At 32.7% G+C, this 18,094-nt stretch overlaps 1 protein-coding gene across 1 annotated transcript in view; it reads left to right on the top strand.

The window, feature by feature from the left end:
- Positions 1-8,961, top strand: part of LOC134707910 (mucin-4-like) — a 36,429-nt gene extending 27,468 nt beyond the window's left edge. The window contains exons 9-18 of the mRNA XM_063568071.1: positions 730-992; positions 1,844-1,987; positions 2,316-2,474; positions 3,389-3,532; positions 4,039-4,164; positions 4,713-4,943; positions 5,544-5,741; positions 6,574-6,706; positions 7,140-7,229; positions 8,169-8,961. Coding sequence (XP_063424141.1) covers positions 730-992; positions 1,844-1,987; positions 2,316-2,474; positions 3,389-3,532; positions 4,039-4,164; positions 4,713-4,943; positions 5,544-5,741; positions 6,574-6,706; positions 7,140-7,229; positions 8,169-8,253 — 1,573 coding nt within the window. The 3' untranslated portion in view covers positions 8,254-8,961. The remainder of the gene's footprint in view (positions 1-729; positions 993-1,843; positions 1,988-2,315; positions 2,475-3,388; positions 3,533-4,038; positions 4,165-4,712; positions 4,944-5,543; positions 5,742-6,573; positions 6,707-7,139; positions 7,230-8,168) is intronic.
- The last annotated feature ends 9,133 nt before the right edge of the window (positions 8,962-18,094 follow it).

Raw genomic sequence — 18,094 nt, 5'->3', positions numbered from 1 at the left:
AATGGTACACGATCTTTGGATATTGGAATCGGTTGGAGCTAAATGAGCTATTGTTATTTCAGACAATGTTAAACAAAGCGTCCGATTTTCGTTTTTGCAATAAGACGTAACGCGCATTTGACGTACAGAATTATAAGTCGAGTATCTATGATGCGTTTTTATGGCATATGTTAACGTAGATATGACCGGCGTCTCGAATAAGACGCAAACATGAACTGTGACATTAACATTAATTTGATTATTCTCTTACACTCTTAAAAGAAAGATACACGTGGATTAAATAAAGATCACAAACATATATTTATAAAAAGAAAATAACAATAATACCGAATTCCAAGGAAACTCTAAGGAAAATAACAATAATACCGAACTCCAAGGAAACTCTAAGGAAAATAACAATAATACCGAACTCCAAGGAAAATTCAAATCGGAAAGTCCTAGAACAAAGCTCAAACACTTTAAACGAATAGAAAACAACTGCCATATTCGTTTTGTTAAATTCAATTGCATCGATTAAATGATGTTAATTAAATTGATCAGATCCTTTATATTCGTAAGGATAGTGATAGCAACGAACTAACCTTGGAATTGTTCATACATAAAATGAAGTATGCATCTTTTTTAACCTTATAAGTTATAAACTGGTCGATTAGTCAACTGGTTGTAATTGGCTGATTGGTCAACAAATACATCTAGCAAGTATTTTATTTCAAATTTATTGTTTTTCAGTCATACATCTACAGGAGAACTGTGTTGCTATGATAAGGAAGGTGAACTATTAGACATTCGGGATAATCCGAGTGGTGGCACACACAATCGATACCATTATCAATCTCAGGGAGATAATATTGTGCCTTATTTTTCATTTTTTACCGAGGATATGTTGCCTTACTTACATTGTTGCCAGTATTCTAAAAATTCACAAATGTGCCAAAACTTTCAGAGTTCACGACCTCCAACGACGTGTGAATCATACAATCCGCCTGCACCTGGTAAGTACATGTAACGCTATCACTCTGTCATTCTGGGAACAAGAAAAATCATAGTACTATAAGGTTTTAAGTATTGTGAACGATAACGGACAAACCAAAAGCATTCAAAGACATTGGATTTTTCTGGAAAGGTTTAAAGTTTTTGGAGAAAAAAAATAATTTGTTTCTGACCCTGAGAAAAAAAACCGTTTCTGTCAACCTCAGCACCCTCTATATGTAATGCTAAATGTTTTTAAAGGTATTTACCCTGGGAACAGACAGTCGAACTGTGATTCAAACAATGAATAAGTTCCTGACTTGAGGAGAACAAAGTCAGTTGTGATACATAAAAAAAAACAATAACACCCAACTCAGCTGCATATAAATAAATGCTCATTCAAGAAAGACAAAATATATGTCAAATAGACAATAACTTAAAATAAAGGTAAAAATGTCAGCTAGCAAAAGGGAGCATTGTCATGATATTGTCAGTGATATAAATTATATTGTGAAATCATAGACGTTACTGAAACATTAGATATTCGAACCAGTGTTGAAATGTACACACAATGAGATGATTTAAACGTGTTACTTTTGTTGTGACTTTCATTTTATTTTTAACGTTTTTAAATATAACACTATCAGTGCCCAACGATTATTGACACATAAGAGCACACAATTGTTTTAGAAATAAATGAACATGAAACTTGCTCAAAGGAATAGAAATATGACATAATATCATATTATAACTATCTAAATCATATACACTTTATGTTTCACACTTACCATTCACCCTGCACAGTTTTGCACTATATCTTTATTTCCACTTATTATACATGTTATATATCATATTTGATTCTTGTTTTTCACAGCTAAAGCAGCTGGTGATCCACATTTAACAACGCTTGATGGATTAGATTATACATTTAATGGTATTGACGATTTTATATTAGTTGAAGACACAAATGGCAGTGTTGTTATACAAGTGCGAGCTGTACAAGCAAAAGACCCAAGTGGTAAGATCGGACAATAAAAGCAAAGATACAAGACTAGAATAATACCTTAGATGTAACAATAGTGTTGAATTTCGAAAATACATACCAAGAAAAAAAAGAAAAAAAAAAGCAAAACAAAACCCAACAAAAACATCAGCGAATTGTGTTCGCCATCGTTGGAACAAGACTCTCAAAACAACATAATTGTCTGATTTTAGATTTAGAAAAGGATGTGTTTGTTAAAGACCAAGCACCTCGGACAAAACATTTTTAACATTAAACACTTTATTTTGTTTACAATTGATCACAAATGCCCTGTAATTATTACTAAACAAATAATTTTTAACAGGAACACCACAAAACGCCACTGTGTTTTCTGCAGTAGCGTTTACTGTCCGTGATTTGTCTGATAAAGTAGAAGTTTATCAAACAGAAACAGGAGAAGCCAGAATTCTTGTCAATGGTAAACCACACAAAATGGACATTGTATCTACCTCAGAATTAAAAGGTTAGTATTTTCAAAAGTATTTATTCTTATCCGAAACTCTTTTTTTTAGTCACTGGACAGTTTTATGAATACACATATCATAATGCAGTGAGGTGAACGTTTCATATGCAGGTCAAGTCGAGCAATTTTTTAATAATATATACTTTCAATTTACGAAAAAATGTGTTTGTGCACCATTGTTATCAAGAAAGTAATTTTATATTAAATATTGCACACTAAAACTTTGAATGGAAACGTAGAATGAGACAAGGAGACAGCAATATTTTTTTAATTTATCTGTACTTTGTTTAATAATTGACAAAGAGAGGTAACTCAATTCAAAATATTGGCATAACAGGTTTCGTTGAACCGTGCCTTGTAATTTTGATTTAATTTAATAGTGCAAGATAAAAACATCGTAACATATATCTATTTATGGTCGTTTTGGTCTCATACACATGCAAGTTCTAAGTAGTTTTCAATCATTCAGTTGGCTTTCAAATTTATGGGTTTTACGGTTGCTGATATGATGTTATCCAACAATGCAATTCGAATTTCATTTCGCATGCATACACTTTTTTGGGTGATTTTTTATATACCAGTAATATCCTGTTTTTTTTGTTTTGTTTCATCTGTTATAATATATTTTACTAGTTCGTATTTTTCCATGTAAACTTGTCGTTTCGAACGGTCCTATTGTAAGTTATTTTTGGAAATTACCTAAAATTGAGATCGTATTCCTAACGTTTCTAAAGCAACAAATACCATATACTAGTACACAATCAGAGCCTAATAGAAAAAATGACAATACTTGATCTATAGTTTTTTTCATCTTCTGACAATGCACAATTCAATATAAAAAAAATCAGTAAGATCTAAAGATATTAAATTAATGTGTGAATGTTCATTTCTAGAATGATTCTATCTTGTTTCAGATGTGACCATATCAAGAAATAAATCAAATGAAGATGTAGATACAATATTGATTGTGTCCGAAGTAATCAATCTGTCTATATCATTGGAAGTGTCAGCTGATCTCATTAACATACTAGTCATGATGGGAGAAGAATCATTAAAAGGTAAGCGTAATTCCAAATACATGTATGTTGTACCCATATCTTGACTATTTTATTTATTATGTCTGTTTAGTTCACGCATCATTGTAAATATAACGGAAATTGTTGAGACTGTAAACATAGTGATAGGTTGAGCGCTATGAAACCAGGTTTAATCCACCATTTTCTACATTTGAAAATGCCTGTAACAAGTCTGGAATATGACAGTTTTTTGTCCATTCGTTTTTGAAATGTTTTGTCATTTGATTTAGCCATGTGATTACGGACTTTCCAATTTGATTTTCCTCTGAGTTTAGTATTTTTGTGATTTTACTCTTTTTTTTTGACAAAATACAATATTTTTTTTAATATTTTTTCCCATTGATTTCGTTTACTTTTCAAATTGTGATTATAGCAACAACAATGCAATTATTAAAATTCCATATTCATTTTCTTTTTATAATTTGTATTTCATATTTTAATGAAATCATCTTGCATTTTATGTTATCTAAAAAAATCTTTGATTTTAGGTGCGCTTAGAGGTTTATTGGGTAATTTTAATGGTAATTCATCCGACGATTTTATTGCAAGAAATGGATCTTTTATATCATCATCATCTCCAATGGATATAATTCATCATCAGTTTGGAATGACTTGTAAGTATATTGTAAATTTCCATAAAAAACGTTATATTTAACAAAAGTACGGAGAATTCTCCTTTGCCTTATTATTTGAAAACAATGTTGAAATAGAGAAAAAGATGGAAACAAATTGAAATTATAGGTGCTAAAAGATAAAAATATGAGCAATCCAAGGCAAACGGTAAATGATATATGTAACAATGATAAATGCTACAACATTAAACTTTCCAGAAAGGAACGTTCAATTTTGTTCTCTAATGAAATAACTTACAAAATTGTAAACAAATTCATGTTGTAAAATAAGTGTTATACAGATATGTATCTAATAAGTTATATATGTAACAGTACAGACCTCTATTTGTATTTATTGGAAGTATATTTTTAAAAACTTAGTACTGTAATGACTACTGAATAGAGGTATACTATTGTTGCCAATATGCTTTGACTGCATTGGACTTATCTAGCATGATCAAATGCAGTGCACAAAGTTATCATTTTGATGGATTAAAGATCTGTGCACTTATTTGTTTGTATAGATAAATGAGCTGACTTCTTCTTTCTAGGGAGCGTAAAAGAAACGGAAAATTTATTTAGTGAGACAGCTCAAGTTCCAGTTACATATGAACCGGTTTTCACTGTAAATAAATCTGATCTAAGACCTGACACAGTAACAATTTGTAAAGACAATCAGCAGTGTAAATTTGACCTTCAAGTTACTAACAACTCAAAACTAGCAGCCAGTACACTTGTTTTTGATGAAAAATTCAAACAGATTCAGCAGGATATTGAGAAAGGTAAGATATTATTTTGTTTTCACACGTTAATAATATGAAACCAATATTAAAGAACGGCGAAGCGAATATCAGGATCAATTGAAAGTTGAACATATTCAGATCTGAGAGGATAAAAGATGTATGACCCGTTTTATCAAGCTTATCGAAAGGCAGATTTGTCTGCATAATTCGTTTTTGAATGAACTTGCGAATAGATGTACATGAGTGTATTACATTTTTTTTTTTATTGAAAATTCACAAATATATCGAGAATTTAACAAATAAATTGCAATTAAAGAAATTGCAAAACGATTCTCATCGTGTGTTTTGTGTTTGAATTTGATATCTATGGTACTGTTCACATCGATTGGCATTAAAGAAAAAATGTTTTCGATCATGTCAAATCCGCTTAAAATGCAAAGTATGTATGATAATTGGATTAATTGTCTATCATTAGAGAACGGAGATATGATGTCACTGTAATTGAATTGTTCGGAAATATATTAACGGGTGCATATATTCGTATTGTACCTAAATATGGTGAGCCTAAAAATGGGTTGGCTATTTGGCTGTATAATCCATTACTACAGCAAAATAATTAATTTAAACATTGTGTTGCAGTTATCCGATGTCCATATCTAGCAACACCGGAGAATGGAAACAAATTAGTAAGCGGACACTCAGTTGGGGATAATGCTACATTCTGGTGTTTACCATCATTTCAAACGCTTTGTTCGTATGGTTACTCGTGTCAGCAGAGGATTTGCCAGGAAGATGGAACTTGGTCTAATGCTGTTATTTTCTGTGCTGAAAGAATCGGTAGGTGAATATTAAATGAGAATAATTTTGTATGTCTAAAATGTCTTGCTGAATTCGTTGTATACTTATTTATCTGAAATAAATATATACTATGAAAGGTATTCCACTCAATAAAGGATGCAATTTATAGAACGACATAAATCAATATGAACAGAATATAATTTGGAGTTTAGTATGACGTTTATTATCACTGTACTAGTAAACATATTTTTTTAGGGGCCAGCTGAAAGACACCTACGGGTGCGGGAGTTTCTCGCTACATTGAAGACCCATTGGTGGCCTTCGGCTGTTGTCTGCTCTATGGTCGGGTTGTTGTCACTTTGACACATTCCCCATTTCCTTCCTCAATTTGATGTATTAATTACAATCTTCCTGCAAAAGAACACAATTGCTAACTCGTTTGAATATAAACACACAATATAACACAGTTACAGAAATACTTTTGATAATGCATGATTGGCCAAAGTTTTTAGAATGTTCTCAAAAGTATTTAGGTTTATACAAAAGTATATTTTTATGTAGTTATCTATGAAATAGAAGATCCCTTAAAGTATCTCTTATATGGCCATATTTATAAATCAACTATTGACAAAACTTAAAATTAAAAAAAAACTAAGGGTTTTCTACATCATAGATGACCTTAGCTGTTTGACCAAACTTTTAGGAATTTTGGTCCTCGATGTTATTCAACTTGGTTCATTATTTGGCCTTTTGATTTTTTTTTATATTCGAGGGTCACTGATGAGTCTTATTGACACGTAACACGCGAATGGAGCAAACACTAAATTTCAATCCTGGTATCTAAGATGAGTTTATTTACTTGATTTTATAGATACTGGAAAAGAACAGGAAATTTTGCCTGTGGCTGCTGGATCTGCAGGTGGAGCAGGAATTGTTCTTATATGTGTTGTAATATTTTGTTTATGTTTTCGACGACGAAAGGTGCCAAAGCCAGATGAAGAAATGTAAGTAGGATAAATATATTATTTGCTTTTTTATAATCAGTTTCTTTATTGTCTTCTTTGATATGAAAGTTAGCTGGCCACGATTATAAAACACCTTCAAATATAACATGCACATCAAGGTCGACACACGTGTGTATTGTGGCGGACCAAACAAAACAGTTTTTATTCGAAAAGTATTTAAAACCATACATTCTAGAGAATTCTGGTAGAAAATCTGAATTTTGTCGAATGACTTCATCAGTTAATGGATACTTATTATACATACACTACTGTATCAAAGATATTTCATTTCAGCTATATAGTATTAATAAGAGGTTGATTGTATTATTGGGGAAGAAACGTTTATCGACGATTATGTTTATGTCATGATGCTCACAAAGTTTGCACGTTTAACCCTCCACGGAATGATTTAAATGATTTGTTTTGTTTACAGGTCAACAATGACAGATATTCTACCACTTCCAGACTTTGACATTCCTCCTTCAGATACATCTGTATTTGAAAACCAGGCTTTTATTGATAGGTACGTTACATATAGATGTCATATGTCAGTTGACAAAAAGAAATTATACTATACAAATATTTGAGTACAGTGTAGCCTGTGTTATCCGACACACTAGGGACCAGAAAAATTGATAGATTAAGCAGGGTGTCGGATTGCTGACTCGGATTTTCTGCAAGAAATAAGCATATTTTGGGACCATGAAAATATATCGGCTAAAGCAGAGATTTGAAATACTCGGATTAGAGACGTTACACTGTATAAACATTAACTTCAATTTCACATTTATTATATTATTTTCATTATTTAAATGATTTTTTTCTTATTATTTTCATTTCCACTGCCAAAAGATAAATTATGAAATAAGCTATTCTTGAAATGATCAGTTTATTTACTACTAAAATCAATATCAAAATCATTTGTTTTCGTTACAAACTGAATTAAATATGCAATTTATCTGATTAATTGCCGTTTCAATTTAAGATAGGAAATATACAAGCACATTGGAATTTGTGATTTTTTCATAATTTATTTTATCAGAAATTGTATTTCAAACTTCTCGAGGCAAATTTGAAAAAAGAGATTATTGCACAACAAGCAGCCTAGCAAACTTCATGCAATACAAAGACTAAGGAAAATTGAAACAAAACAATCTCAGATTAGATTTTAAAATATTTTACAACACACTGAAATAAAGGAATTGAAGCAATGTCAAGTCAGTACACAATAACTTACGTTTTGGCTTTGAGACTCTGGAGAGACGACGATAAGGCTGCGTTTGTGTTATTGAAATCGATGAAAAGGGATAAATATTCAACGAATATTTAAAATGACATGATAGGTTTTATGCGAGTCAAATTTCGTGAAATTCAAACTAAACCGTTCCATATCATGTTTCTCAAGTAGGATTTGAAACGAAGTTATCGGCTAAATATTTATGATATATTTATTATTTTTCAGTTTAAAGCATTTACATGTAGGAGGACCATACAGAATTCCTCGTCCGAATTTTGTGGATCCAGATTTATTTGACGAGTTTTTCTAGTCCGCGAAAGCTACATAAAAAGAGTGCTAAATATATGTAAAGAACAGTTTTGTTAGATGTTTTGACTTTGAGGTGTGATTCTCATAAAGAATAAATGGATTACTTATTAAACGAATTTGAATGGGAAGAGTGTTTGTGTGTGTATGACAGATGTAGAGTTGAAGTATACATGTGTACATATGTGTGTAAATGTGTGTGTGTGTGTGTTTTGTAGATTTAGCTGTGAATTTCTAGTCCTGTAATATTAATGAATGGGGATATGTTGTTGATTGAAAATGTGTGTCTTTCTACTATTTGTATATAACATTGAGGGGATCCAAATTAAAGTATTTTTTACGTTTGTAATTAAAATATATGTAACTGTGATTCGAATAAACTGTAAATGTATATGATTATGAATATTAAGACTAGCTACAAACATTAGCCAAGAACAAAGAAATCACGTGCAATACATTCTTAGGGCTATGCATTTAGATTGGTGCTTAGGTGTACATCTGTAAGTCTACGTATATATATAAAATAAACAGTTCTAGAATAATATGATGTGTATTTTTGTGATTATAAATTAAAACGTCTACAAGAGTTCATATGACTGTCACATGACTGTAATATATGTTTGTATAACGATGATAATGTAGTATTTGTTTGTAATTTCTCATCAACCATTTTTATTGAATTCGTTGAAAATAAATTTGATATGAAGATAGATATATAGTTTTTTTAATCAATCCTCGTTTTGCAAATTATGGCCCATATGTTGAATCTTCAGAGGACAATGAAATGCAGGCTAACACAAAGTAGCACAACTGAAGTATGTGTTTTCATGTATTTATGTGGAAGATCACATTCAAGGACAATAGGACGGGGTTGTGTTTACGTCAATTGGAAAATATCCGTCGTTGACGTCATCTGTAAAAACGATATTACATAATGGTCAACCAACCCATGATGGCGTCCGTAACGTTTTCTAAGGGGTGATTTTTCAGTTCCACCACTTGAAACGTTTGTTTGCTTCCTTGTAAGCATCAACCTCCTATAAAAGAAATTGGAAATACAAGCCCTGGAATATCATACCAACTTGGATATATATACTCCATATGCAGGTGCTGTTGAAATGTAATAACATATAAATGGAATGTCCCTAATTGAGAGGCTGAAATCATCTGTTTTGTCATTTGAAAAACACCTCATTCCAACGTTATATGTTATCAAGCAAGAAATAAGCATCTAAATAATGTCAGTCTAGATAACATTTTGATTGAAACAGATTTTTATGTGTTGTCTTTGTCGTGTCGGGTCCAAACGGTGACTTTGGAATTACATGTTATACAAGTGTTTCTTTCCATTGAAAGTTTTTTGTATTGTCAGTATTATAAACTAAAAAGATAAGAACGACGTTCTTGTGGTTGTCTGAATTCCAGATCTCGTTCTGCAAAACAAAACTTAAATTATTTCAATGTTGTCTTATGTTGAGAAGCTATGGAATTTGGTATCGATATAAAATGAAGTACAACCACATATTGGATAAATAGCTCGACCAACCATGGGAATACATCAAAGGCTTCAGTACTTATTCGCCTAACAATTATCTCTAGTTATTTCATAGATAGCTGGTGGTATGACGGTCTATTTGATAATATGTGGATATTTAGACGATTCCCTCTAGAACAAACATAACTTATTGTCATGCTAAAATGGTTTTAAAAGTAAGACATGATAGTGCCTATCCCTGAAATCCCTGTTAATCGAAATGAGTGTACAGTTTTTCTGGGCTTGTGTTTCCCATCATGATTTCCATGAATGAGGACTGCTGCTCACAAGCTATTAAACCAACAGTTCCAAATGATAAGTTTGAGTCATTCCTTCGTAAATTTTATGGACGCCATCATGAGATGGTTGACCGTTATGGAATAACCGTTTCACAGGTTATATCGGACAAGTTCCTCATGTCGTCACTACAATACCCTTCCCTTTTCACGAATGTTACCTACAGAATTAAGCAATTTACCGGATTTGTAATAACATAAGCAACACGATGGGTGCCACATGTGGAGTAGGATCTACTTACCCTCCCGAAGCATCTGAGATCACCCCCAGTTTGTGTTGGGGTTCGTGTTGCTTGGTCTTTAGTTTACTATGTTGTGTCTTCTGTTCTTTTATTTTTATGTTTGATTTTTTTATTTTTAGCCATGGCGTTGCCAGTTTATTTTCAATCTATGAGTTTGGCTGTCCCTCTGGTATCTTTTGTCCCTCTTTCAAGACCGGAAATAAGGAAAATATAACATCGGGATATAACAGTATCCCATTTCAACATACAGAAATTATTAATTTCGTTGAATCATACGACCAATCGTATGAAAAAAATCTTGAATCCTCATTTTGTAGTGTACGATTCTCCCTGGCTTTTATTTCCTATCATGATTTCCTTGATTCAGGATCGCTGCTCAAAAGGAAGCTTTAAACCATGACCAAAATGGTTTAAGTTAAAATCATTCCTTCTCAAATTGTACGGACGCCATACAAACCATAGTTGGAATTTTCAAACGTTAGCGACTCCTACTATGCATGTATCACTATCCATGCGAATCAACACTTAGTCAAATTATCACATTAAGGAATATAACACAATCGGTAAACAGTGAGTCTACGTGAAACGTTATCAGGTTTTTGTGTTGGTCACAATCTCATGTTTTTAAAACATCAGAGTACATACAAAGTTATCTTTGACAAAATGTTTATTGTGGCAAAGAGTAAAAGATGTCTTTTTTTTGTTTTTTTTTTTAAAAAGATGTTTTGTTAAGATTTGGATATATGAATGCAGATTGAAATTACCTCTTTGATTGTTTCTATGAATAAATTACAGCAAGACCTTAATGGCTTGAGGCAATTTAGAATGTAAGATGATTGCTACCGATGGATGCTGAATTTTCGAACAATTTGCTGCCAGTCATCCATGAGATAGCTTTACTGTTAGTAATCAGCTCCATAGTCGACGTCTACACTAATTAAATTAACGGTACCAATTTTCTTGCACCAGATGCGCATTTCGACAATACATGTCTCTTCAGTGATGCTCGTGGCCAAAATATTTTAAAATCCAAAGCTTATATAAAAGATGAAGAGCTAATAATCCAAAAGGTCCAAAAAGTATAGCCAAATCCGTGAAAGGAATCAGAGCTTTGCATGAGTGAGATACATTCCTTAATTTATAATAATTTATAATATTTTCTAACAGCAAATTTTAATAACACAAAAAATCCGTATTTTCATTTAGCTCCAGTCCTTAGCTTTTTTTCCGAGTTGTGAGGCGGACATTATATTTCTCAACGGTTGAAGACAGTTCACATCATAATGATTCAGAGGAAGTGGGATAACACAGTATTGAGTATTGTGTGGGACAAAAGTCGTGTTAATAAGCAAGACATTCTGTGATTTTCTGAAGTTTTTGACAAGTAAAATAAACCACTACTTTGATGATCCCACGTGGTGATTTTACTATATTTTATTCATGTGCAATTTTACGCTTTCCTGCGAAACTAGGCTTTCTGAAAATATAATAAAAATGTCCATTAGATATATCGTTGAAACAATGAACTTATGCTGAGCGTGTTAAACCACTGTTATTAAAAAGCATGTTATATATAACCTCCATACATATTTTGTTGTTTTACAATACAGGTATTATGTTATAGTTAGGAAGTATCTGTTGGTCTTTTTGTAACCATGCCGTTTTCAGTTTATTTTCGACTTTGGTCTTTGCGATAAGAAATTAAATTGGCTTGTAGATGTCAGTTTTTTTGTTTTGCAGTCTTTTGATTGTGGCCTCAATAGCGTCTAGTCAACATCTCCTTTTTAGTTCAAATAAGTACTATCTTTGAAAAATACATCTTGTAGCATTTATAAAGGAGCACATCTTGTATGACAATGAAGCAAATTTAATTGCATTAAAATTTGCGACTTCAAGTTGACTGTTGAGAACATAATCTAGTAACAATGTGTAACACCAAGCAACGTACTAAGTTAGAAATGTTTATATTATTATACAATTATAAGATTTGATTTTGATTTTGGTGTTTTAACGCCACTTTTAAGCACGAAATATAATTTTGAGGCCCTTTATAGCTTGTTGTTCGGTATGAGCCAAGGCTCCGTGTTGAAGGCCGTACATTGATCTATAATGGTTTACTTTTATCAATTGTTATTTGGATGGAGAGTTGTCTCATTGACACTCACACCATATCTTCCTATATCTAGGAAGATCCTGCTCCACATGCGGCACCCGTCGTGTTGCTTATGTGATTACAAATCCGGTAAATAGTCTAATTCGGTAGGTCAAATTCATGAAAGGGAAGGGGATTGTAGTTACGACGTAAGGAACATATCCGATATCATTTGTGAAACGGTTATTCCATAACGGTCAACCAACTCGTGATGGCGTCCGTAAAATTTACGAAGGGATGATTTCAACTTCACCATTTGGAACTCTTGGTTTAATAGCTTCCTTGTGAGCAGTAACCCTCTATCAAGAAAATCATGATAGGAAATGCAAGCACGGGAATATCGTATCAATTGGGAGATATATACCCCGTATGCAGGTGCTGCTGGAATGTTGCTACTTAGAAATGGAAAGTTCACAATTGGAAAGCTGAAATCATCTCTTTTGTCGTAAAGTTTTGTCTTCAACCGACCATCATTGTCAATTTCTAGATGTAAGTCAAGATATGAAGCCGACTTAACTGTATCTGTAGTATCCTTTATCTCCAATTCGATGGGATAGATGCGATCCACATAGTCACCAAATTTTGAATTGTTTAGTGACAGAACGTCATCTATATAGCGGAAAGTAGAGTTAAAGGATATTGCTAACTTCTTATATTTCTTCCTAAGAAGTTCCTGCATGAAGTCAGCCTCATAATAATAAAGAAACAAGTTAGCAAGTAGAGGGGCACAGTTTGTTCCCATTGGGATGCCGACAGTTGAAAAACACGTCCTCCGAACGTAACAAATATGTTGTCAATCAAGAAATCAAGCATCTTGATAATATCGGTTACAGAGAAATTTTTGTTTGAATCAGAATGATTCTTTACAAAGTATGATTTATCCCTCCCTAAGACAAGATTCTTGTATCTACGTTGACCATTCTTTTTTATGAAGCAAAATAATACCAACTCTTTTAATTTGTCTTTTAGTTTGGAATGTGGAATACTTGTGTAAAGAGCAGAAAAGTCAAATGTTTTAATACTGTTACAAGATGAAAGAGAGTTAGATTGTATGTACTCTAAAAGATCTTTGGAATTTTTAAGTATCCACATCTGATTCACGCCACCTCTAGAATAGGCAGTTTCACAATAACTTTGAAGCCCGTCTTTGATTGCTGATAAATGGATGTTACTAATTTAGAAAGGGGTTTCGTGGAGCACTTGGAAGACCCAGCTATATACTAATGTTTGTAAGGACACTTATGTAGTTTAGGTATCCAATACAGTGATGGAAGATCCAGTTCTTCATCTTTGGTTGAAATACCAAAGGAACAAAGAACAGAACTATGATTATCCAGGATTTCCTCTTTGGTAAGTGTCGTGAGGGTATATGTTGGGTTTCCAAGTGAATTGTCTATACCTAATTCGTTTATCAAGCAATTAGTGTAATGACTTTTACAGATAAAAACGATGTTATTTGGGGCTTTGTCTGCGGGGACAACAACATATTCATCATGGAGGTCAGATAGGTGTTTAGCAACATTTGGTTCTTTGAAGATTGACGTAGCATGGGCATTGATGGACCCATTCAGTTTCTTAATTCTGATTTGTATTAACGACCTCACTGCCTTAATCCATTCGGATAGAGTGTCTACGTCTTCCTTCTCGCGCTTAGCCCATTGCCTGGCATAATCCTCGACTGAATCCATCAAAGTTTTAAAGTTGTGTTTCCAATTGATGGATTATGGCTCACGATATTTCGGACCTTTTGATAACAAGTTTCGTAGAGAAGTGTTATTAACAATGTTAAGGTCACCGGTAATAACGTGGCCAGCAGGATTATATGTGAATTGGGAACTAGCACAAGTGCAATCAGGAGGTTTAGACTTGAAGTCGTCAATATCAAGATCCTGCAAAACGCGTTTGTAATTGAAAATTTTAGTTGTAATAGGTTTGGTATAGGTATAAGAAATTATTGGTACAGACTGGTCTTTGAAATAAGGAGGTATTTTCGATTGAACTAATTTATGATGAAGGATATTGCCTAGGTTGACGCCATCGAGACCTTTGTTGGCAAAGGAAAGATTTAGAAAAGATCTTTTCTCTTTTTCATCTTTTCCAATGCGAACTGGCTTGAAAAGTCTGTGACTAGCAATATCCGAAATTGTAGCTTGTAGTTTGTATTGGTTTGAATGAGGGTTTGTAACAGTGGATTCAAACATAAATTGAACAGAGAATAAAGTTTTGAAAGGGGTAATGAATAAAGTTTCGTGCGAATGTGATGAATACCTAACGTTTTTTGTATGCATGGCAGCAAGTCATTAATAGAGAAAAATACAGCTGATATTTACGTTAACTTATTGATTCTTTAGATAAACGTTTGCTCGCAGTTTTCTTTAAAACTGAAGTAATTAATTTTACAATGTCGCAATTGGTAGTAAAACTGATTTTTCGTATCGATAGATCAAACCATAAGTAAAATCATACTTCACGGCAACATGCATGATTTTGATTAAATAATACTCTATCCCATGGCTTAGCGGGAGACCATTTTTTTTGTCAGTGCAGACCTATCAAAAATCGATAATTGAAAGGACAATCAATTATACTTTGATATAAAATATCTCTTCTATAACACATTTTGTCTGAAATTTTTCTGCAGTTTGCACCAGCTTCAAAGACATGGAGGTTTATGTCAAAATGCGAATCGTGGTGTAGTTGTTGAGACTCTTAATACTTGGAATTCAATTATTGAAATGAGTATATTTTGGTATCTTGCCAAAAGTATGTAGGTTGCTTGTGATGATACATAATAAGGTTACTTGGTTATAGAGACATATATACTTTCACTGTACGTTCAAGTAGCAGGGACCATGAAGCAAGGTCCGGCCGGGTCTTTATATAGACAATAACTGTTTAGTGTCTATAAATATCAGCTGTATTTGTACGAGGCTAAGAAACAAGGTGAATGCGAGCTTTCATCGAGTTACTACACCTGTTTCGAGCCGACTACAAATACAGCTGATATTTAAAGACACTAAACAGTTATTGACTTTATCCTGCAATTAATTCTGTATATTGTTTGTGTTTTGAAAGACACAAAAAATAAACATATTTAGCATTTATTTTCGATTTGTAATCCATTGAGGCCCGCGTAGAAATATCAAATCACACATTACGCTGAAGACGGGTTCGCAAAAAAAGAATCTCGAATGGTCAACAATAATACATCGCTCAAGGTGAATAATTATCTATTTTAACATAACAACTAATTTCAACAGTAAAAACAAATAACAAAACATTGTCAAATTTGAAACAGAAGTGTACGAGTTGTCCTACGCTTCAGATTTGCCATTCACTAAACATGCATGCCGAAATTGACATGGTTGATGTTGTAACACAATCATACGCAATCATTGTGAAATCGACAATTGTCATCGTCATTGGAATGCAACTGGAATACACATTCTGAGGTCACACAGGTTAAAACAATACTCAATCCGGCAGTGGACGGGAGCTTTAAAGCGATATCTGTATAAGTATACAGATACAGCATAGCGATATCTGTAGGGCTGTATCTGTATAGTAGGACACCCAATTGCAGGATAAAAGTTCGTATCTAACTTGTCATCGTGGTTGATGAAAAAGAGAATAATACATGGCAAAATCCGTATCATATGTCGTATCATCCCGAGACATCAATATCAGCCCGAGGGATGATATTGGTCGAGGGTGATACGGCATGTGATACGGATTTTGCCATGTATTATACGCTTTATCATATATTTCAACAGAAGAGTATTATAGTATATGAACTGTTTTCTGATCCATAGCACTTGGTTACCTTCAGTTTTGCTTTTGTCTTGTTTCAAAGCTTTAAAATAACTGCTCAATTATTTATACGAAGCACCTAGGCTACCTTACAATCTGTTGTTTTGAAAATATTTTGTTTATTATTGTATATATTTAAGTTTTTGTATTTTTTATAGTTGCATTGAGTGTGCCAAAAAATATGTTGTAAAAACTTGATGTTCGTGACGTCACATACAATATGAAACATTGATGTACGTGACGTTACATACCAAACAATGACGTCATTCCAAAAAAATTACCTATTTTTAGAAAAAAAAATTCTTAAGGAAAAAAAAACCCTAAAAAACTGACTTTAGTTAAAAAAAAAAAAAGGTATGCGATACGGGTTTTACCATGCGATACGGGGTATGCGATACGGGTTTAGCCATGCGATACGGGGTATGCGATACAGGGTAGGTGATACAGACTGGAAAAAGGAACCTTTATTAGATATACAAAATAGCTGTATTTTGTACTAAATATATGATAAAGACAAATACATGTAAAGCATACAAAATACAAATTACCAAGTGCATATTAATACTATATGAGCACAAGATCAAAGTACATGTACATGTAAACCTGTTTGTTTGTTATGCTTTTAGTACATGTGGTCAACTGACAAACAAATATCTTCCTAAGGTCAAATATAAATAACTATACAGATATTTAAGCGCTTGTTTGCTTTTTAAATTTGTAAGTTTTGTTTAAATTTAAATGGATTCAATATGTAAAATCTATATTTGATGATACAGGTCTAAGTTTTATATGGAACGATCAATTAGTTGTAAATATTGATTGGTTAAAAAGTATGGTTAAACAGCGATTAACAGATCAGTACTATCAGCATTGGTTCTCGCAGATACATAATGCATCTAGGGGTGAATTCTATTCTTTATTCAAACTCGAGTTTGGTTTGGAACCGTATCTATTGCGATTATTACCCAAGGACAGATATTACATATCTAAACTTCGATGCTCGAATTTGAAGTTACCTATTGAGACGGGTAGATGGGCGGGGATCGCGAGGGAAAATAGAATAATTATGTACATTATGTAATGAGGGAATAGGGGATGAGTTTCATATATTGTTTACCTGTACAAATGCTGATGTTTCTGCTCTTAGATCAAAGTTTATACCAAATTACTATGTAATGAATCCAAGCAAGAACAAGTTCACTGGCTTGTTGTCTATTTGTAATGTACAAGTTCAAAGGAATTTATCAATTTTTGTGAAGAAAATCATAAAATACTTTATTTAATTATACCAATTGTCTTTTAAAATATACTATGTATTTGTGTTCCGTTTGTCCTGTCTCGCTATGTAGTATCTTAATATGTATGTATATATTGTCCTCTTGTACACAAGTATGTGTCTAAGGTTATGAATAAAATCTTGAAAAAATCTTGAAAATCTTGTTTGTAATTGGCATCTTAGCAATTGAATAATTATATGATCAAATGATCAAGACATGTAAGGTATAAAAAGGGTAAAAAAATGTCCGTAACGTCAGCATTTAGTAGCAATACAAGATATGATGGTGTATTCCATACTTTACAATAAAATTGCGTAAATGAAGTTGGACATGGTGTATGGAAACATTTACGATGAAACATTACATGTTAAAAATGAACAACATATATTTATACAAATAGTTAACCAACAGCAAGGTCCGACTTACTAGTATAAAAGAAAGCATAACTATTAACTTAAAATGAAGAAAGACAATTATTTAAAACAAAGAGATGAAATAGGATTTCCAAGGAGAAACTCTTCACCAGAGATCAAA

Source organism: Mytilus trossulus, chromosome 2 (genome assembly GCF_036588685.1).
Source record: "Mytilus trossulus isolate FHL-02 chromosome 2, PNRI_Mtr1.1.1.hap1, whole genome shotgun sequence".
Taxonomy (NCBI): Eukaryota; Metazoa; Mollusca; class Bivalvia; order Mytilida; family Mytilidae; genus Mytilus; species Mytilus trossulus.
The sequence above is the reverse complement of the archived record's forward strand: the minus strand, read 5'-3'. Positions and strand labels throughout refer to the sequence as shown.